At 47.2% G+C, this 22,576-nt stretch overlaps 1 protein-coding gene across 2 annotated transcripts in view; it reads right to left on the bottom strand.

The window, feature by feature from the left end:
* ANKRD28 (ankyrin repeat domain 28) overlaps window positions 1–22,576 on the bottom strand; it is a 496,481-nt gene that overhangs the window by 255,061 nt on the left and 218,844 nt on the right. For both annotated transcript variants that reach the window (XM_069212092.1, XM_069212091.1), the window contains exon 4: window positions 1,401–1,471. In XM_069212092.1, the coding sequence (XP_069068193.1) occupies window positions 1,401–1,471 (71 nt within the window). The remainder of the gene's footprint in view (window positions 1–1,400; window positions 1,472–22,576) is intronic.

Here is a 22,576-nt window from a genome sequence, read left to right as displayed (position 1 = left end):
AAACAGCTTCAACTAATATACAAGAGTGTGTTGTGTGTGTTTGTAAGTGCACTGTCACCAGCAGCGCTTTCCTAGTGCGGAGCCAGGGTGTGTGCCCAGCCCTACCTATGGTAGGCTGGTTAATTAAAATACCAGATCTTTAGCTTCTTGCAAAATTCAAGACGAGCGTAAGAGACACTGATGTTGAGTGGGAGGGTGTTCCATGCCTTGGGAGTGATTTAAGAGCACCTGTCCTCTTGATCTGGTTCTGTGTATGCATGGGATGCGTGCGATTAGGAGTCCTGCAGAGGGGAGGTGTCTGAGTGGTTGGTGGAAGGAAATGCAACAGTTCAGGCATGTGGGGTGAAAATTGTGAAGTGCCTTGAATGTGTTCATGAGGAGTATGAAATGAGCGCATTTGTGGAAGGGGAGTCAGTGGGAGCTCCCTGAGGTAATGTGTGATGTGAGTTGTGTGTGGGAAGTTGAGGACAAGTCTGGATGCCTAGTTCGGGATGTTGGGTAGTCTTCTAGTGAGTTGTTAGGTGATCTTGGCATAGAGGGTGTTCCCTTAGTCATATCTGCTGGTGACTAGGGCATGAATGACAGTTTTTATGCTTGGGAGCCACATGAAGAGATTCCTCAGCCTCTTCAGAGTGTGGAAGCAGGATACACTGATGGTGTTGCTATGCTATCTAGTTTGCAGTCAATAATTATTCCGAGGTTCCTGGTGTGGGTGCTGGTCAGTTTAGGCAGCCACCAGTTGGAGTTTCATGAGATGTTCTTGTCAAAAATCACTACTTCTGTCTTGCTGGTGTTGACCTTTAGAGAGTTGGCTTTCAGGGACTTCGGTCATGCAGATAGTGAACTTGTTTCTTTTTTTTTGGGGGGGGGGGGGGGGTTTGAGGGGAGATGCGGGTTGTCAGAGGAACTAGTGATGGACCCCACCAATAGTTTCAAAAACCTCACTACCATAGCACCCCTTTCTAGTCCGCAAACAGCATACTTGTTTTCACTTATTGCGCACACATCTCAGTTGCTCTATAGCTCGGTTTGCACTAGGTAGCTAGAAGGGCGGGCTGATTCCGAGTAACTGGAACACTGAGCCGTGTCATGAGTCTACATTTCTCCACAGCTGCTAGTGCTCTGCAGCGAACGTATAGCTGGTGCAACTTTCAAGGTGCCTTTGTTGCCAGGTACACAGGTCCATCATAAGGGTATTATGAGAGGTGCTGCATGGAAGTGCATTGTTCAAGGAATTACTATTTGCCCAGATAGCCTTCTATTTGGGGAATTTATTCTTAATGTCCCAAGAAGCAATTTTTCTGTCTCAAGCCACTCCCAAGTAACCGCATGCCACAGACTGGCAGGCACATCAGCTGCAGAAGGACTATGGATGTCACAGAGGAGGAGACCTGTCTTACCTCGCTGCAGGAGGCCACGGCTCGGTGCAAAGGCGTCAACCATTTGTTGTCTTTGGCATTAACTCTAGCCCCTGCAAAACAAACCAAGAGACTATAATACAGGCTGGAGTTTAAAGTGTCAACAGGGTTATAACTGTGTAAAGAATGACTTTAAAATCTACACTGAGAGCTACTGTTACTGAACAGCTGCTGTGTGGAGAACTGTTAGATGGGAATCTGCCCCGCGTTTATGTGGGACTAAACAAAGGGTTTATTTAAGCATTACATTTCTGCAAGATCTGTAGTGAAAAACAGTTCATAACAATGAATACAAGTAAAAGGACAAATGATATCTAACCTTACATCAGGGAAGAGCAATAACAGGGAACAGTTAACTTGACTTTTCTTCACCCCCACAGATGTCAATAACCCACCCGCATCATACACATCCTGACACCCTAACTCCTATCTCCAGCACATGACCCCCTCACATTTGAGTGACCGTCTCCACCATAATCATTACTTCAGTTCCTACCACAATGTTACTTTCCTCAGGTACATATAGTTGGAAGATGAGCAGACTAAGGTTTTGTGTTCTTGTCCTCAGAAGCCATATCTATGTTTATACAGACTGGCCCACTCTTTCCCCAGTTCCTCCTGCTAGAAATGTGGCCCCCCAGAAAGTGCCACCTGTCAGCACTGAACTGAAGTTTCAAGCAGGAGTGAGCAGAACTAGGTGTCCTGATCCCCCCCCAGTAAGTGTGGCACTGGACACTTAGGTTGGAGTAATTGTCCCTAGTGAACGTCTTCTGCCATTGCTCAGGAACTGACCGCATTAGAGTAACATGACCTGGTCTAAAAATCTGATTTTATGATTTTTTTTCCTCCACTGGCCTCATACCACCAGAAAAAAAAAGCAATGAAAATAGGGCTCTATAAAAGAAGGAAATGATAGACTAAAGGACTGTCCCAGCCCTTCCCCTGAATCACACATTTTTAGGCAGATGCGCACAGGCGGTCAGGAAAAAGTGTTGTCAATCTACAGCAATTTACCAAATCGCTAAATTGGTCTGACCCAATCCGGAATGGTGTCATCTGTGGAAGCAGAATGTTAACATCATTCAAACAGACCAATGGCTCAAGAGAGCCAACTCAAAGTACCTCTTTGGATGCATGCACACATGTACGTATTTTTAATGAATTCATTTCATTACAAGAACCTGTATACAGCACAAACTCGAAGTTGTCAAAACAATGCAAAGCATTCCTAAAAATGACTAACAAGGACTGCCACGGTACAAATCTTTTTGCCCCAAAATGTGTCAGAAGGGGTGAAACTACATCAAAAGCCTTGCTGCTAATGTAATCTATTAAACTCCATGTAACATAATATTTGCAGGCTTTAACACTGTGGATATAACTCTCACTTAAGAATATTGCCTTTAACAAAGGATTTCACAATAAATATGTCAGGCCTACTGGCCTGGTCATCACTTTTGATAGTAAAAGATGAGACATGGAACCAGACATAACTTTTCCGGCTGAAGCAACTGGATTTATAGCCTTTAGGTGTGACCACCCCCGAGGAAGGTTTGAAAAAACAAGACAACCCAAAAGGAGAAAGCACCTGGCAAGAGATTAATCACAAAGAAACCAGGCCAACTAAAACACCTGCCCAAAAATTGCCAAGAAAAGAAGCATGTAATAAATACTGATTTTGCTAAAAAAAAGAAGGAGATTTGGGCATGTAAGAGGCTGTAGTGCCCTCAAACTGTAGGAGGCGAAGAAAATGGCATTGGAGAAGTTAGTTTCCATTTAATATTGAGAACCTGAGCTCACTCGTGTGGAAGTTCTCACTATGAGAAAGACTTCTGAGAGTCGGAAGACGCTACGGACAGTTGTACATTGGCTCAAATGAGGTACACAAAAGGAAGGTGAGAACCAAATTAAGGTCCCACTGAAGCATCACAAAAGGCTGGTATGGAAATATATGAACCAGACGTTTAAGAAAATGCATCATAACAAGTGATTTAAATAAGGAAGGTTGGTCTGGTAAATGCAAAAAAATGCAAAGAGATCCAACTATCTTTAACAGTGCGACAGACGAGAACTTTGCCTGTAAGGGATCCGTATTACAGAATGTACACAAAAGCCACACACCTATCCTATATATTTAGAGCAGTCATGAAAGACAGGAGCACAGTCCTGGATCACTGAGGAGCAGGTATCTGTGTAATTCTTATTAACTGAGGGATGTCTGCCCAGGCTGCGCAACTATTACTTCATTAGTGTTGCACAATCCTGATGCCTCGGATTCAAGAGAGATACATGGGTGATTGGTGATCACCACTGCAGAGGACAGCCTCCTGAAATCTGCACCTTTAGCTATGGTGGTGTTTTTCTGGTATGTCAATCTTTATAAATATGCTGCAACTTAATGTCATTCATCCCTGTGAATCACTCTCCTGCATGCACTGTGGTCCTATGAATTTGGGTTGACCCTAATCCTCTGCATGCCTGGACCGATCCAGTTTTACAGCCAAGTCCCCTCACAAAATATAAGGATATCTTCCTTTTCTCTGTTCCCACCATCCATCTTCTATACATTTGTTAAAACTGAGAAAGTGGTCCATTCTGAATTTGGCAGCTTCAAAAGGAAAAGGTGATTTCTGTCCCCCATACCTGCATAAGGCTTTAAGCAGGGACATCTAAAGAGACTTATTGAGCAATTATTTTATATAATATGCCAGGCTATTTAGTGATCACAGAAATTGGCCCAAGGTATAAAAGAACTCAGCGCAGGTGATAGTGCACTTTACAAATACACACTACATGACCTATATCTGCGGAAACAGTTTTTGAAGATGAATGCCAGGTCCCTAGGACGATATCCACTACTTCAAAAGCAGTCAATTGAAGCTGGTCAAATTCCACACACAGAGGTGTAGACTGAACAGCCCTTGGTGCAAGGCCCTGCCCTGATGCTGCAACATGGTATCCTCCCAAAGCAACAGCCTGATCAGAGGGCGGATATTCATGCCGGACGTTGCAGGGGGCACACTCTCCTGCCCATTCCAGTGCCACTAGGATGAGTTTGACCAGTCGTTCATGATCCTCACAACTCTGGGCAGGAGATTTGACAGAAAGGCATATAGGAGACTTGAGCTCCACTGTAAGTGCAATGCATCTCCATTAGGGAGGCTTTTCAGAAACTCAAATACGTCAATGTGTTGACATTGCATGTTCAGATGTTGCAAACAGATCAAGTAAGGGTTTGGCTCATTGCTGGAAGATGCTGCACGCCACCTCTGGGTGTAGCAGTCATTTGTGATCCACCTGGCACTGGCTGGTGAGTTCGCCTGCCCTGGCATTTAAAGATAGAGCCAATATTGACTGGCGTGAGCTGTGGTGCCAGGATCGATGTTGAATTGGGCGGACCCCATTGTGGGTTTAAGAGGCAAAAATCAGCGCAGAGGAAGGATGCACCTAGGGTAATGGGTCTGGAGGGCTCCTCGGATCCAGCACACCAGAGAGGGCCAGAATGGTGCCAAATATGTACAACATGGCTTCTCTGAAAGCCTCTATCTGCTGAGACGATACCAAATGGCCTGAAAACTCAGGGTGCACTGGGGCAAGTTGCTGGATCAGTACTTGTTAGGGGACAGACAGAGGCAGCCTGATGTCTGCGTGACTTCTGTGGACAATGGTGGCGGGACAGGGAGGAATCCCACTTTGACTTCTCACTTTTCTTTTACCTGGACTTTCCTGAAGACTTTGAATGGAAAGAGAATCTTTTGCAAGAACGGCCTCAAGAGTTGTACTGTGTCCCTCGATTTAGACCGAAAGAGGGATTTAAGCACCTTTCCCCAGTGAGTAGAAACGCAGTGTGGCTTTACGGTCCCCGGATACCTTAGAATTCATTCTGGAGCAGTCTTTGAAAGCCTTGGAGTCATGCAACGAGGGCTAAACACCAGAGGCGGGCCTAATGGGGCGCTGTTTAAGATATCTGCTTGTAACTGCACTGCAGAATAATGACAACAAAAATCTAAGCAGAGATTAGAAAGAAGTGAGGGACCGAGCTCTGAATCTATTTATGAAAGCAAGGAACGAATTGGACGAACGTCAGCATGTAGGAGTGGAGCTTATATGTAGCTCTGGTGCCACTTCCAGGGTGGAATGACGTTGAGAAGGAGCCACACAACGCCACCTGCTGGCACACAGGAGCAATGCTGAAAAAGATCAAGATCCGGTCTGGCACCCGGAGGTATTCACAAGGTGAAGAATATGTGGTTAGAAGTATTCCTCAGACGTTCTGCTGCCAACTACCAAGATGCACTACCCCGCAAGGCAAAACTTAAGTAAAGCCACTGTCACCGGCACTCCTCATGCAAGTCAGATAACACTATTCTAGCAGACTGTAGTGCAACAGGGCACCTCACTGTCTGATCCCAAAAATATTGGTGAAAGATATGACGAGATAACAAGCCTCTGGTTCTGCCAACAAGCTCACCTTAGAATAACAGAGAAGGTGAAATGTGCCAAAAAACAAACAAAAGAAAAAAAACTCTCGAACAGCTATCTGGTAACAAGTACCATGTGCAAAGAACTTGGCATTACAGAACTCCTGGAAACCAGCACAACATAGAGCAAAGCATAAACTCACCGATTATTTTGTCAGGTCGTTTTGCAAAGTTCACACCTAAATGTCTGAAGTGGGCTCAATAAAATAGTCACATACTCCATATGGCAGCACAAAATTACCACCAATAAGGCAAATGCCTTTTGCGAGAACTATCTTGGAATACACTAGTTTGTACTTGACAACACACACGGCCAATATTTATTTGCTACAGTTAGGATAATTCAGCATCATCCTCGTTAATCTGCTTTTTCACATATTGTGGAACCCCAACAGTTAGGCGGCATATTCTGATTTCAGCCATTAATACCACTGTGCTTTATTCACTCAAGATTTACAGAAAGTATTTGCGATTGTTATCAATGAGAACATGTTTGCCTCACAAAGCAGGGTTTGAGTAGTTCCACAACTCAGAAGCTGGCCAGCTGTCTCTGAAGAAGGGTGATGCCAGTTTGCAGCATGTATAATGTGCAGAAGCGAATCCTAGGGACTTTCCATCTGGAAAAGAACTAACCCTCCTGCCTCATATCAAGTGGCGACAACTCCTCAGACCTCAATCGCTGAGGATCCAACACTTGCTCTTTTGAAGAGTCCGAGTACTACTGTGTTCTCTGTCCAAGTGAACGTAGCATCCTTCTTCAAAGAACCAGTCCCCCTGACAACATTTCCCATTAATTTTACATAGATCTGCACTAACAGTGGCAAGATCCGACTCCATCTTTGGTCATGACATTCGCCCAAGACTTAGTTTCTGGCTTCCGCAGCATACGTATCCTTCATAATGGTTATACTTTCCTCATACAGGATGCCCTGAACCATAGACAAGACTGCATCAGGAGTCAGAATTTTGAAAATGAGAATAGTATCCTCAAAAAGGCCCAACTGTTTAAAGCATTAAATAGTGACAAACAGAGGAACATGGACAACTGAGAGGCGTGGAACAGAACTGTAGCTCCATCAGAGGAAGCCAAGGCAGCGAGAGCAGGGTACGTAAGAGCCTATTTCACTCTTCTTGAGGATATCCGGAGATCCAGCTTTCTTGCTCAACCTAGAAAGGAAATCCACGTTCATACATATATCTTCCAGATACCGTAAAAGTAAATGCACTGCAGCAAACTGCCCATTACTCGAGGGCCATGACCATCAGCAAAAGCCACAATGAAGACTAGAAGGGTCCCATGGTGCCTCTTTAGGCGGGCTCACTCGAGAACACATCCATTCCCCTGCAGCTTCTGAAATGGCATTTCATAGGTTTATCATTACTCATCACCTTCAGTGTGTGCTCAAAACCCATAAGCATGTGGAATACACAGGCATGCATACCAGGGTGGGTAACTAATCACAAACCCTGAGCTCTCCTCCAGAATGGTCACAAGATTCTGCTAACGATAAGGCCCGAGAAGAATCTGTAATCCTCAGTTGTCCCCAACCCATGCAGTCGACACCATTCTCTGAAACCTACTTCGGAACCTTTATGTTGCGCCATATGCAGGACATGTTCTGTCGATAATAAGCATGCACAGTTCCTAACCCGCCATACACCCAAGACAACATCACCTGTGTAGAAAGTTGTCTCCCCCAAGGATCCTAAATTTGTCTTCAGACACTGATATGCCAAACCTGGGAGCATTAGTAATTTGGCACACCCACTTCTGACCTCCACATCATTGTAGCAATCCACACACCTGCTGTCCCCTTGGTTCAACCTTTACAGGCTCTCTTCACATTAGAATGTCCTGCACACACAGGAGAAATGGCCACTCCAGTCACACATTCTGGCCACTGCTGCAAAGCAGGACAGTTCTTAGCATTTCCATCTGGCACTGTGACATGCACTAAAATACTTGTTTACCTTCAATAAGCTATTCATATACATCAAGTACCTTGATGGTGGCTGTTCTTAAGGTGGATTTACTCCTGCCTGCTTTACAGTTAGAAACCTCTTTCTGAGCAAGAGATGGCAGGAAGTCTAGATATTGACCTCTGTAGCAGACTCCTGCCTTTAGCCAAACTAGTGGTTGCATGAAAAGGCTGGATCCTGCATTTATAGTGATGTGAAATCTTTAAATGCACACTCTGCTGCAAACACATGCAAAGCGCCTACACAGCAGGCAATGGATCATTCGCACAGGGGCCCACAGTGAGAAAGAAGCACGAGTAATGCACAATGAAGCTTTGACAGCATTAAGGAAGCTCCAGGTAATTACTCATCCAGAGCCTTCTGCACCCTGATACTTTAAAAGTCCAGATACACTTTGACCCTAGAAACTCAAGGAGTGCACCAATAATCTTGGCTATGAGTAAGGCTTAAAATGATAAATAAATGTCTTGAACTAGGGATTACACTTTGCTCACGAGGAAACATACCATTCATGACAAGTAGTACCCACATGTGAGCAGCCCCTACTCCCACAACCCCAACAAATGAAAAGCGGTGATGTATAGTAGGAACCTTTCAGTCACAGTGCGTGATGACGTGGCCGATTAGAAAAGTACCATCAAATCAATAAATATGGGACTAATGTAGGAAATGACACTATCAAAACGGGGTGGTGAAGAGCGCCATAAGGCCCTCCGCCTACTAGGTGGCAAAGCAGGAACTTAGTCTGCTTGAATGGTCCCTTAGCTATCAAAGAAACCACTTTTTAGGGCAGTTCTATAAAGACCAGTGACAAAACTGGAATGTGGCAGGTCATGAAAAACCACATCCATCAACTAGAGATGCAGGTAAATCAAACGCCCCCCATTCAAAGGACGGAGGTGATGGGCGCTGCTCCAGTGAACACGAACAGTATTGAAGAATCCGTTCTCTCATGGTGGAGACAAGGAGTAAAGTCAGAGCTAATATAAACGTCAAGGTAACTCGTGGCTAATGGAGAACAAGCCCACATGGGATTAAAAACCGATGACGCAGGCTGCACGGAAGGAAAAGATACAGCCTTATCAGCTGCATTTCCACACACGAGGCTGAACACTTGCTGCACAAGCATTTCAAACTCCGCTGATCAATCTACTCCATGGCACGCACAGGGCTGAGAGCCAACATTCAAAACAGGATCGCTGACAATCCAAAGATGCAGAGATACTGGGTATGTGAGCACTCCCAGAGCACACAAGGCTGGTGGGAGGATATATAAAAGCCAGAGATCATCTGTGAGTACAACAAAATAACAGGCAGTGTGGGCAATATACAGGCAGTGTGGGCAACCTTCAATTTGATTACATATGAGAACAGTCCCTTTATACCCACAGGGTGGGTGGGCATCCCCAATAAGAAACACCTAGGGTCTGTGGGCACTGCCAAGTTTTGGGATCCCCTCTAGTATACAAAGATCTCAGTCCGCTCCATAGTGCACAGTCTGAGTAGGCCGATTATACTTGGACGCTGGCTGAGTACAACAGGTGGGGGTAATACAGAGTGTAGGGTTTATTTTGTTTTTGCTGGTAAGGGGTGTGAGAGATCAGTCTGTGCGAGCATGCACATGCACACTCCACATTATATTCCCATCCCTCTACAAAACATAAGCAGGCCTGTGCTAGTAAAGAACAAAACTGCAGCCTGAGGGGCTATTTAAGTATGTGCCGCCCAAAAGAAACGACAACTGAAAGAAGTTATCAACAGCCAGCAGCCAAAGGTTAGATCTGTTTATTAAGGTATGTTATGACAAAGGCAGGATACTCGAACAACTTATTGTGAAAAACATTTGTTTGAATGGGGCTTTAAGGGTGTTGTGCTATTATTCTGGGTTAAAACCCAGGGAGATGAATTTTGTTACTTGGAATCTCACAGAACACGATTGTAGGCAAGAGTTTGTTTCTTCCTCTGACAAAGATAGTCGTTGTCTGCCCTTCTAGGAGGGATTACTTTCTGACAGTTGTAATCTTGTACATATTTTTTTTTACTGCATGACTGATTGGTTGACTTGCGCAACACGTGTGCTGAGCTGATGTGTATTGTTTTGCTGCCTGTAATTGTGTAGATATCTGTAATTGTTTTGGCACTGTGCCCGATAGTTGTTCAACTTTGTTAAACAAGGAAGACCAGAGCTCGTTATGTTGACAAGACAATAACGAAGGCTATACACTTGAACTGCTTAAAAGACAAACGATGGCGGGTGCCATTGGTCTAATATGCTTAATAAGAACAAAAGTTACAAGAAAGGCAGTGGGACTGACACTCATTATAAAAAAGCATTTGCTAAAGTCATCAGGCTTTTAAGGGTAGATTATGACGCTGCATGGAATCTCTCAGATTATTTGATAATCCCTTGTGGCAGAAGATCTGCACTGTGATGATCCTTGCTTGACCCTTTTAGGAAAGCCCAACAGATACAGTTGTCGGCCAGAGTCTTGTAATGAAAAAAACCATAACAACCACAACCACATACAACATACAACATATACATACAAAGAGGGGCTCTGGGCAGCCCTCCCTGCCATTGGTCTGTTCATTCGCTGAGATTTCGCCCATGAAGGCACACACCATGGGGCAACGAGTCCGTCACTTCAGCCACTGGCTCTACTGTGAATGATGATGTTTAGCCTTAAGTGCACATCCACCTGAAATGGAGCATGTGTCAGGGCGACGTCAGTCCTTTAGTTTTCCCTTTCCATATTCCACAGGACCCCCTTTCAATTCTTAAGTCTCGTACAGCTTCCTAAACAATGCTACCAGGCTGGCTGGCTGCTACTCACTTCTTCAGAAGTGTATTCCCTCATTTGCTGTGGTGAGAGGGTCTTGCCTCATTTGCAGTACAGATGCAGAGTACTAGTGTGAAGGGGCTGCCGCAAGGCTATCCTTCATTAGGGATACAGAGGACCACTGAGGCTACAGTGCGGCTATCATTCATTAGGGATACAGAGCACCACTGAGGCTACAGTGCGGCTATCATTCATTAGGGATACAGAGCACCACTGAGGCTACAGCGCGGCTATCATTCATTAGGGATACAGAGCACCACTGTGAGGCTACAGTGCGGCTATCATTCATTAGGGATACAGAGCACCACTGTGGGGTTACAGTGCAGCTATCATTCATTAGGGATACAGAGCACCACTGAGGCTACAGTGCGGCTATCATTCATTAGGGATACAGAGGACCACTGTGGGGCTACAGTGCAGCTATCATTCATTAGGGATACAGAGCACCACTGAGGCTACAGTGCGGCTATCATTCATTAGGGATACAGAGCACCACTGAGGCTACAGCGCGGCTATCACTCATTAGGGATACAGAGGACCACTGAGGCTACAGTGCGGCTATCATTCAAAAGGTATACAGAGCACCACTGTGGGCTACAGTGCGGCCATCATTCATTAGGGATACAGAGGACCATTGTGAGGCTACAGTGCGGCTATCATTCATTAGGGATACAGAGCACCACTGAGGCTACAGCGTGGCTATCATTCATTAGGGATACAGAGCACCACTGTGAGGCTACAGTGCGGCTATCATTCATTAGGGATACAAAGCACCACTGTGGGGCTACAGTGCGACTATCATTCATTAGGGATACAAAGCACCACTGTGGGGCTACAGTGCGGCTATCATTCATAAGGTATACAGAGCACCACTGTGGGGCTACAGTGCGGCTATCATTCATTAGGGATACAGAGCACCACTGAGGCTACAGCGCGGCTATCATTCATTAGGGATACAGAGCACCACTGTGAGGCTACAGTGCGGCTATCATTCATTAGGGATACAGAGCACCACTGAGGTTACAGTGCGGCTATCATTCATTAGGGATACAGAGGACCACTGTGAAGCTACAGTGCGGCTATCATTCATAAGGTATACAGAGCACCACTGTGAGGCTACAGTGCGGCTATCATTCATTAGGGATACAGAGCACCACTGTGAGGCTACAGTGCGGCTATCATTCATTAGGGATACAGAGCACCACTGTGGGGCTACAGTGCGGCTATCATTCATTAGGGATACAAAGCACCACTGTGAGGCTACAGTGCGGCTATCATTCATAAGGTATACAGAGCACCAATGTGAGGCTACAGTGCGGCTATCATTCATAAGGTATATAGAGCACCAATGTGATGCTACAGTGCGGCTATCATTCATTAGGCATACAGAGCACCACTGAGGCTACAGCGCGGCTATCATTCATTAGGGATACAGAGGACCACTGAGGCTACAGTGCGGCTATCATTCATTAGGGATACAGAGCACCACTGAGGCTACAGCGTGGCTATCATTCATTAGGGATACAGAGCACCACTGTGAGGCTACAGTGCGGCTATCATTCATTAGGGATACAAAGCACCACTGTGGGGCTACAGTGCGACTATCATTCATTAGGGATACAAAGCACCACTGTGGGGCTACAGTGCGGCTATCATTCATAAGGTATACAGAGCACCACTGTGGGGCTACAGTGCGGCTATCATTCATTAGGGATACAGAGCACCACTGAGGCTACAGCGCGGCTATCATTCATTAGGGATACAGAGCACCACTGTGAGGCTACAGTGCGGCTATCATTCATTAGGGATACAGAGCACCACTGAGGTTACAGTGCGGCTATCATTCATTAGGGATACAGAGGACCACTGTGAAGCTACAGTGCGGCTATCATTCATAAGATATACAGAGCACCACTGTGAGGCTACAGTGCGGCTATCATTCATTAGGGATACAGAGCACCACTGTGAGGCTACAGTGCGGCTATCATTCATTAGGGATACAGAGCACCACTGTGGGGCTACAGTGCGGCTATCATTCATTAGGGATACAAAGCACCACTGTGAGGCTACAGTGCGGCTATCATTCATAAGGTATACAGAGCACCAATGTGAGGCTACAGTGCGGCTATCATTCATAAGGTATATAGAGCACCAATGTGATGCTACAGTGCGGCTATCATTCATTAGGCATACAGAGCACCACTGAGGCTACAGCGCGGCTATCATTCATTAGGGATACAGAGGACCACTGAGGCTACAGTGCGGCTATCATTCATAAGGTATACAGAGCACCACTGTGGGGCTACAGTGCGGCCATCATTCATTAGGGATACAGAGGACCATTGTGAGGCTACAGTGCGGCTATCATTCATTAGGGATACAGAGCACCACTGTGAGGCTACAGTGCGGCTATCATTCATTAGGGATACAAAGCACCACTGTGGGGCTACAGTGCGACTATCATTCATTAGGGATACAAAGCACCACTGTGGAGCTACAGTGCGGCTATCATTCATTAGGGATACAGAGCACCACTGTGGGGCTACAGTGCGGCTATCGTTCATTAGAAAGACAGAGCACCACTGTGGGGCTACAGTGCGACTATCATTCATTAGGGATACAAAGCACCACTGTGGGGCTACAGTGCGGCTATCATTCATAAGGTATACAGAGCACCACTGTGGGGCTACAGTGCAGCCATCGTTCGTTAGGGATACAGAGCACCACTGTGGGGCTACAGTGCGGCTATCATTCATTAGGGAAACAGAGGACCACTGTGGGGCTACAGTGCGGCTACCATTCATTAGGGATAAAGAGGACCACTGTGAGGCTACAGTGCGGCTATCATTCATTAGGGATACAGAGCACCACTGTGGGGCTACAGTGCGGCTATCGTTCATTAGAAAGACAGAGCACCACTGTGAGGCTACAGTGCGGCTATCATTCATTAGGGATACAGAGCACCACTGAGGCTACAATGCGACTATCATTCATGAAGGATACAGAGCACCACTGTGGGGCTACAGTGCAACTATCATTCATTAGGGATACAGAGGACCACTGTGAGGCTACAGTGCGGCTGTCATTCATTAGCGATACAGAGGGCCACTGTGAGGCTACAGTGTGGCTGTCGTTCATTAGCGATACAGAGGGCCACTGTGAGGCTACAGTGCGGCTATCGTTCATTAGGGATACAGAGCACCACTGTGAGGCTACAGTGCGGCTATCGTTCATTAGGGATACAGAGCACCACTGTGAGGCTACAGTGCGGCTATCGTTCATTAGGGATACAGAGCACCACTGTGAGGCTACAGTGCGGCTATCGTTCATTAGGGATACAGAGCACCACTGTGAGGCTACAGTGCGGCTATCGTTCATTAGGGATACAGAGCACCAATGTGAGGCTACAGTGCGGCTATCATTCATTAGGGATACAGAGCACCACTGTGAGGCTACAGTGCGGCTATCATTCATTAGGGATACAAAGCACCACTGAGGTTACAGTGCGGCTATCATTCATTAGGTATACAGAGCTCCACTGTAAGGCTACAGTGCGGCTATCATTCATTAGGGATAGAGAGGACCATTGTGAGGCTACAGTGCGGCTATCATTCATTAGGCATACAGAGCACCACTGAGGTTACAGTGCGGCTATCATTCATAAGGGATACAGAGGACCACTGTGAAGCTACAGTGCGGCTATCATTCATAAGGTATACAGAGCACCACTGTGAGGCTACAGTGCGGCTATCATTCATTAGGGATACAGAGCACCACTGTGAGGCTACAGTGCGACTATCGTTCATTAGGGATACAGAGCACCATTGTGAGGCTACAGTGCGGCTATCATTCATTAGGTATACAGAGCTCCACTGTAAGGCTACAGTGCGGCTATCATTCATTAGGGATAGAGAGGACCATTGTGAGGCTACAGTGCGGCTATCATTCATTAGGCATACAGAGCACCACTGAGGTTACAGTGCGGCTATCATTCATTAGGGATACAGAGGACCACTGTGAAGCTACAGTGCGGCTATCATTCATAAGGTATACAGAGCACCACTGTGAGGCTACAGTGCGGCTATCATTCATTAGGGATACAGAGCACCACTGTGAGGCTACAGTGCGACTATCGTTCATTAGGGATACAGAGCACCATTGTGAGGCTACAGTGCGGCTATCATTCATTAGGTATACAGAGCTCCACTGTAAGGCTACAGTGCGGCTATCATTCATTAGGGATAGAGAGGACCATTGTGAGGCTACAGTGCGGCTATCATTCATTAGGCATACAGAGCACCACTGAGCTTACAGTGCGGCTATCATTCATTAGGGATACAGAGGACCACTGTGAAGCTACAGTGCGGCTATCATTCATAAGGTATACAGAGCACCAATGTGAGGCTACAGTGCGGCTATCATTCATTAGGGATACAGAGCACCACTGTGAGGCTACAGTGCGGCTATCATTCATTAGGGATACAAAGCACCACTGAGGTTACAGTGCGGCTATCATTCATTAGGGATACAGAGCACCACTGTGGGGCTACAGTGCGACTATCGTGCATTAGGGATACAGAGCACCATTGTGAGGCTACAGTGCGGCTATCATTCATTAGGTATACAGAGCTCCACTGTAAGGCTACAGTGCGGCTATCATTCATTAGGGATAGAGAGGACCATTGTGAGGCTACAGTGCGGCTATCATTCATTAGGCATACAGAGCACCACTGAGGTTACAGTGCGGCTATCATTCATTAGGGATACAGAGGACCACTGTGAAGCTACAGTGCGGCTATCATTCATAAGGTATACAGAGCACCACTGTGAGGCTACAGTGCGGCTATCATTCATTAGGGATACAGAGCACCACTGTGAGGCTACAGTGCGGCTATCATTCATTAGGGATACAGAGCACCACTGTGGGGCTACAGTGCGGCTATCAGTCATTAGGGATACAGAGGACCACTGTGGGGCTACAGTGCGGCTATCATTCATTAGGGATACAGAGCACCACTGTGAGGCTACAGTGCGGCTATCATTCATAAGGTATACAGAGCACCAATGTGAGGCTACAGTGCGGCTATCATTCATAAGGTATATAGAGCACCAATGTGATGCTACAGTGCGGCTATCATTCATTAGGCATACAGAGCACCACTGAGGCTACAGCGCGGCTATCATTCATTAGGGATACAGAGGACCACTGAGGCTACAGTGCGGCTATCATTCATAAGGTATACAGAGCACCACTGTGGGGCTACAGTGCGGCCATCATTCATTAGGGATACAGAGGACCATTGTGAGGCTACAGTGCGGCTATCATTCATTAGGGATACAGAGCACCACTGAGGCTACAGCGTGGCTATCATTCATTAGGGATACAGAGCACCACTGTGAGGCTACAGTGCGGCTATCATTCATTAGGGATACAAAGCACCACTGTGGGGCTACAGTGCGACTATCATTCATTAGGGATACAAAGCACCACTGTGGGGCTACAGTGCGGCTATCATTCATAAGGTATACAGAGCACCACTGTGGGGCTACAGTGCAGCTATCGTTCGTTAGGGATACAGAGCACCACTGTGGGGCTACAGTGCGGCTACCATTCATTAGGGATAAAGAGGACCACCGTGAGGCTACAGTGCGGCTATCATTCATTAGGGATACAGAGCACCACTGTGGGGCTACAGTGCGGCTATCGTTCATTAGAAAGACAGAGCACCACTGTGAGGCTACAGTGCGGCTATCATTCATTAGGGATACAGAGCACCACTGAGGCTACAATGCGACTATCATTCATGAAGGATACAGAGCACCACTGTGGGGCTACAGTGCAACTATCATTCATTAGGGATACAGAGGACCACTGTGAGGCTACAGTGCGGCTGTCATTCATTAGCGATACAGAGGGCCACTGTGAGGCTACAGTGCGGCTATCGTTCATTAGGGATACAGAGCACCACTGTGAGGCTACAGTGCGGCTATCGTTCATTAGGGATACAGAGCACCACTGTGAGGCTACAGTGCGGCTATCATTCATTAGGGATACAGAGCACCACTGTGAGGCTACAGTGCGGCTATCGTTCATTAGGGATACAGAGCACCACTGTGAGGCTACAGTGCGGCTATCGTTCATTAGGGATACAGAGCACCAATGTGAGGCTACAGTGCGGCTATCATTCATTAGGGATACAGAGCACCACTGTGAGGCTACAGTGCGGCTATCATTCATTAGGGATACAAAGCACCACTGAGGTTACAGTGCGGCTATCATTCATTAGGGATACAGAGCACCACTGTGGGGCTACAGTGCGACTATCGTTCATTAGGGATACAGAGCACCATTGTGAGGCTACAGTGCGGCTATCATTCATTAGGTATACAGAGCTCCACTGTAAGGCTACAGTACGGCTATCATTCATTAGGGATAGAGAGGACCATTGTGAGGCTACAGTGCGGCTATCATTCATTAGGCATACAGAGCACCACTGAGGTTACAGTGCGGCTATCATTCATTAGGGATACAGAGGACCACTGTGAAGCTACAGTGCGGCTATCATTCATAAGGTATACAGAGCACCACTGTGGGGCTACAGTGCGGCCATCATTCATTAGGGATACAGAGGACCATTGTGAGGCTACAGTACGGCTATCATTCATTAGGGATACAGAGCACCACTGTGAGGCTACAGTGCGGCTATCATTCATTAGGGATACAAAGCACCACTGTGGGGCTACAGTGCGACTATCATTCATTAGGGATACAAAGCACCACTGTGGGGCTACAGTGCGGCTATCATTCATTAGGGATACAGAGCACCACTGTGGGGCTACAGTGCGGCTATCGTTCATTAGAAAGACAGAGCACCACTGTGAGGCTACAGTGCGGCTATCATTCATTAGGGATACAGAGCACCACTGAGGCTACAATGCGACTATCATTCATGAAGGATACAGAGCACCACTGTGGGGCTACAGTGCAACTATCATTCATTAGGGATACAGAGGACCACTGAGGCTACAGTGCGGCTGTCATTCATTAGCGATACAGAGGGCCACTGTGAGGCTACAGTGCGGCTATCGTTCATTAGGGATACAGAGCACCACTGTGAGGCTACAGTGCGGCTATCGTTCATTAGGGATACAGAGCACCACTGTGAGGCTACAGTGCGGCTATCATTCATTAGGGATACAGAGCACCACTGTGAGGCTACAGTGCGGCTATCGTTCATTAGGGATACAGAGCACCACTGTGAGGCTACAGTGCGGCTATCGTTCATTAGGGATACAGAGCACCAATGTGAGGCTACAGTGCGGCTATCATTCATTAGGGATACAGAGCACCACTGTGAGGCTACAGTGCGGCTATCATTCATTAGGGATACAAAGCACCACTGAGGTTACAGTGCGGCTATCATTCATTAGGGATACAGAGCACCACTGTGGGGCTACAGTGCGACTATCGTTCATTAGGGATACAGAGCACCATTGTGAGGCTACAGTGCGGCTATCATTCATTAGGTATACAGAGCTCCACTGTAAGGCTACAGTGCGGCTATCATTCATTAGGGATAGAGAGGACCATTGTGAGGCTACAGTGCGGCTATCATTCATTAGGCATACAGAGCACCACTGAGGTTACAGTGCGGCTATCATTCATTAGGGATACAGAGGACCACTGTGAAGCTACAGTGCGGCTATCATTCATTAGGTATACAGAGCTCCACTGTAAGGCTACAGTGCGGCTATCATTCATTAGGGATAGAGAGGACCATTGTGAGGCTACAGTGCGGCTATCATTCATTAGGCATACAGAGCACCACTGAGCTTACAGTGCGGCTATCATTCATTAGGGATACAGAGGACCACTGTGAAGCTACAGTGCGGCTATCATTCATAAGGTATACAGAGCACCAATGTGAGGCTACAGTGCGGCTATCATTCATTAGGGATAGAGAGGACCATTGTGAGGCTACAGTGCGGCTATCATTCATTAGGCATACAGAGCACCACTGAGGTTACAGTGCGGCTATCATTCATTAGGGATACAGAGGACCACTGTGAAGCTACAGTGCGGCTATCATTCATAAGGTATACAGAGCACCACTGTGAGGCTACAGTGCGGCTATCATTCATTAGGGATACAGAGCACCACTGTGAGGCTACAGTGCGGCTATCGTTCATTAGGGATACAGAGGAGCACTGTGGGGCTACAGTGCGGCTACCATTCATTAGGGATACAGAGCACCACTGTGAGGCTACAGTGCGGCTATCATTCATTAGGTATACAGAGCACCACTGTGAGGCTACAGTGCGGCTATCATTCATAAGGTATACAGAGCACCACTGTGGGGCTACAGTGCGGCTATCATTAATTAGGGAGACAGAGCACCACTGAGGCTACAGTGCGACTATCATTCATTAGGGATACAGAGCACCACTGTGAGGCTACAGTGCGGCTATCATTCATTAGGGATACAGAGGACCACTGTGAGGCTACAGTGCGGCTATCATTCATAAGGTATACAGAGCACCACTGTGGGGCCACAGTGCGGCTATCATTCATTAGGGATACAGAGGACCACTGTGGGGCTACAGTGCGGCTATCATTCATTAGGGATACAGAGGACCACTGTGGGGCTACAGTGTGGCTACCATTCATTAGGGATACAGAGGATCACTGTGGCGCTACAGTGCGGCTATCATTCATTAGGGATACAGAGGACCACTGTGGGGCTACAGTGTGGCTACCATTCATTAGGGATACAGAGCACCGCTGAGGCTACAGTGCGACTATCATTCATTAGGGATACAGAGCACCACTGTGGGGCTACAGTGCGGCTATCATTCATTAGAAAGACAGAGCACCACTGAGGCTACAGTGCGGCTATCATTCATTAGGCATACAGAGCACCACTGAGGTTACAGTGCGGCTATCATTCATTAGGGATACAGAGGACCACTGTGGGGCTACAGTGCGGCTATCATTCATTAGGGATACAGAGCACCACTGTGGGGCTACAGTGCGGCTATCGTTCATTAGAAAGACAGAGCACCACTGTGAGGCTACAGTGCGGCTATCATTCATTAGGGATACAGAGCACCACTGAGGCTACAATGCGACTATCATTCATGAAGGATACAGAGCACCACTGTGGGGCTACAGTGCAACTATCATTCATTAGGGATACAGAGGACCACTGTGAGGCTACAGTGCGGCTGTCATTCATTAGCGATACAGAGGGCCACTGTGAGGCTACAGTGCGGCTATCGTTCATTAGGGATACAGAGCACCACTGTGAGGCTACAGTGCGGCTATCGTTCATTAGGGATACAGAGCACCACTGTGAGGCTACAGTGCGGCTATCATTCATTAGGGATACAGAGCACCACTGTGAGGCTACAGTGCGGCTATCGTTCATTAGGGATACAGAGCACCACTGTGAGGCTACAGTGCGGCTATCGTTCATTAGGGATACAGAGCACCAATGTGAGGCTACAGTGCGGCTATCATTCATTAGGGATACAGAGCACCACTGTGAGGCTACAGTGCGGCTATCATTCATTAGGGATACAAAGCACCACTGAGGTTACAGTGCGGCTATCATTCATTAGGGATACAGAGCACCACTGAGGTTACAGTGCGGCTATCATTCATTAGGGATACAGAGGACCACTGTGAAGCTACAGTGCGGCTATCATTCATAAGGTATACAGAGCACCAATGTGAGGCTACAGTGCGGCTATCATTCATTAGGGATAGAGAGGACCATTGTGAGGCTACAGTGCGGCTATCATTCATTAGGCATACAGAGCACCACTGAGGTTACAGTGCGGCTATCATTCAATAGGGATACAGAGGACCACTGTGAAGCTACAGTGCGGCTATCATTCATAAGGTATACAGAGCACCACTGTGAGGCTACAGTGCGGCTATCATTCATTAGGGATACAGAGCACCACTGTGAGGCTACAGTGCGGCTATCGTTCATTAGGGATACAGAGGACCACTGTGGGGCTACAGTGCGGCTACCATTCATTAGGGATACAGAGCACCACTGTGAGGCTACAGTGCGGCTATCATTCATTAGGTATACAGAGCACCACTGTGAGGCTACAGTGCGGCTATCATTCATAAGGTATACAGAGCACCACTGTGGGGCTACAGTGCGGCTATCATTAATTAGGGAGACAGAGCACCACTGAGGCTACAGTGCGACTATCATTCATTAGGGATACAGAGCACCACTGTGAGGCTACAGTGCGGCTATCATTCATTAGGGATACAGAGGACCACTGTGAGGCTACAGTGCGGCTATCATTCATAAGGTATACAGAGCACCACTGTGGGGCCACAGTGCGGCTATCATTCATTAGGGATACAGAGGACCACTGTGGGGCTACAGTGCGGCTATCATTCATTAGGGATACAGAGGACCACTGTGGGGCTACAGTGTGGCTACCATTCATTAGGGATACAGAGGATCACTGTGGCGCTACAGTGCGGCTATCATTCATTAGGGATACAGAGGACCACTGTGGGGCTACAGTGTGGCTACCATTCATTAGGGATACAGAGCACCGCTGAGGCTACAGTGCGACTATCATTCATTAGGGATACAGAGCACCACTGTGGGGCTACAGTGCGGCTATCATTCATTAGAAAGACAGAGCACCACTGAGGCTACAGTGCGGCTATCATTCATTAGGCATACAGAGCACCACTGAGGTTACAGTGCGGCTATCATTCATAAGGTATACATAGCACCACTGTGGGGCTACAGTGCGGCTATCATTCATTAGGGAGACAAAGCACCACTGAGGCTACAGTGCGGCTATCATTCATAAGGTATACAGAGCACCACTGTGAAGTTACAGTGCGGCTATCATTCGTTAGGGAGACAGAGGACCACTGTGGGGCTACAGTGCGGCTATCATTCATTAGGGATACAGAGGACCACTGTGGGGCTACAGTGTGGCTATCATTCATTAGGGATACAGAGCACCGCGGAGGTTACAGTGCGATTATCATTCATTAGGGATACAGAGGACCACTGTGGGGCTACAGTGCGGCTATCATTCATTACGGATACAGAGGCCCACTGTGAGGCTACAGTGCGGCTCTCATTCATTAGGGATACAAAGCACCACTGTGAGGCTACAGTGCGGCTCTCATTCATTAGGGATACAGAGGACCACTGTGAGGCTACAGTGCGACTATCATTCATTAGGGATACAGAGCAACACTGTGAGGCTACAGTGCGGCTATCAGTCATTAGGGATACAGAGCACCACTGTGAGGCTACAGTGCGGCTATCAGTCATTAGGGATACAGAGGACCACTGTGGGGCTACAGTGCGGCTATCAGTCATTAGGGATACAGAGGACCACTGTGGGGCTACAGTGCGGCTATCATTCATAAGGTATACAGAGCACCAATGTGAGGCTACAGTGCGGCTATCATTTATAAGGTATATAGAGCACCAATTTGATGCTACAGTGCGGCTATCATTCATTAGGGATACAGAGCACCACTGAGGCTACAGTGCGGCTATCAGTCATTAGGGATACAGAGCATCACAGTGAGGCTACAGTGCGGCTATCATTCATTACGGATACAGAGCACCACTGTGAGGCTACAGTGTGGCTATCATTCATTAGGGATACAGAGCACCACTGTGAGTCTACAGTGCGGCTATCATTCATTAGGGATACAGAGGACCACTCTGGGGCTACAGTGCGGCTCTCATTCATTACGGATAGAGAGCATCAGTGTGAGGCTACAGTGCGGCTATCATTCATTAGGGATACAGAGCACCACTGAGGTTACAGTGCGGCTATCGTTCATTAG

The sequence above is a fragment of the Pleurodeles waltl genome, chromosome 10 (genome assembly GCF_031143425.1).
Source record: "Pleurodeles waltl isolate 20211129_DDA chromosome 10, aPleWal1.hap1.20221129, whole genome shotgun sequence".
Taxonomy (NCBI): domain Eukaryota; kingdom Metazoa; phylum Chordata; class Amphibia; order Caudata; family Salamandridae; genus Pleurodeles; species Pleurodeles waltl.
This window is presented reverse-complemented; position numbering and strand designations above follow the sequence as displayed.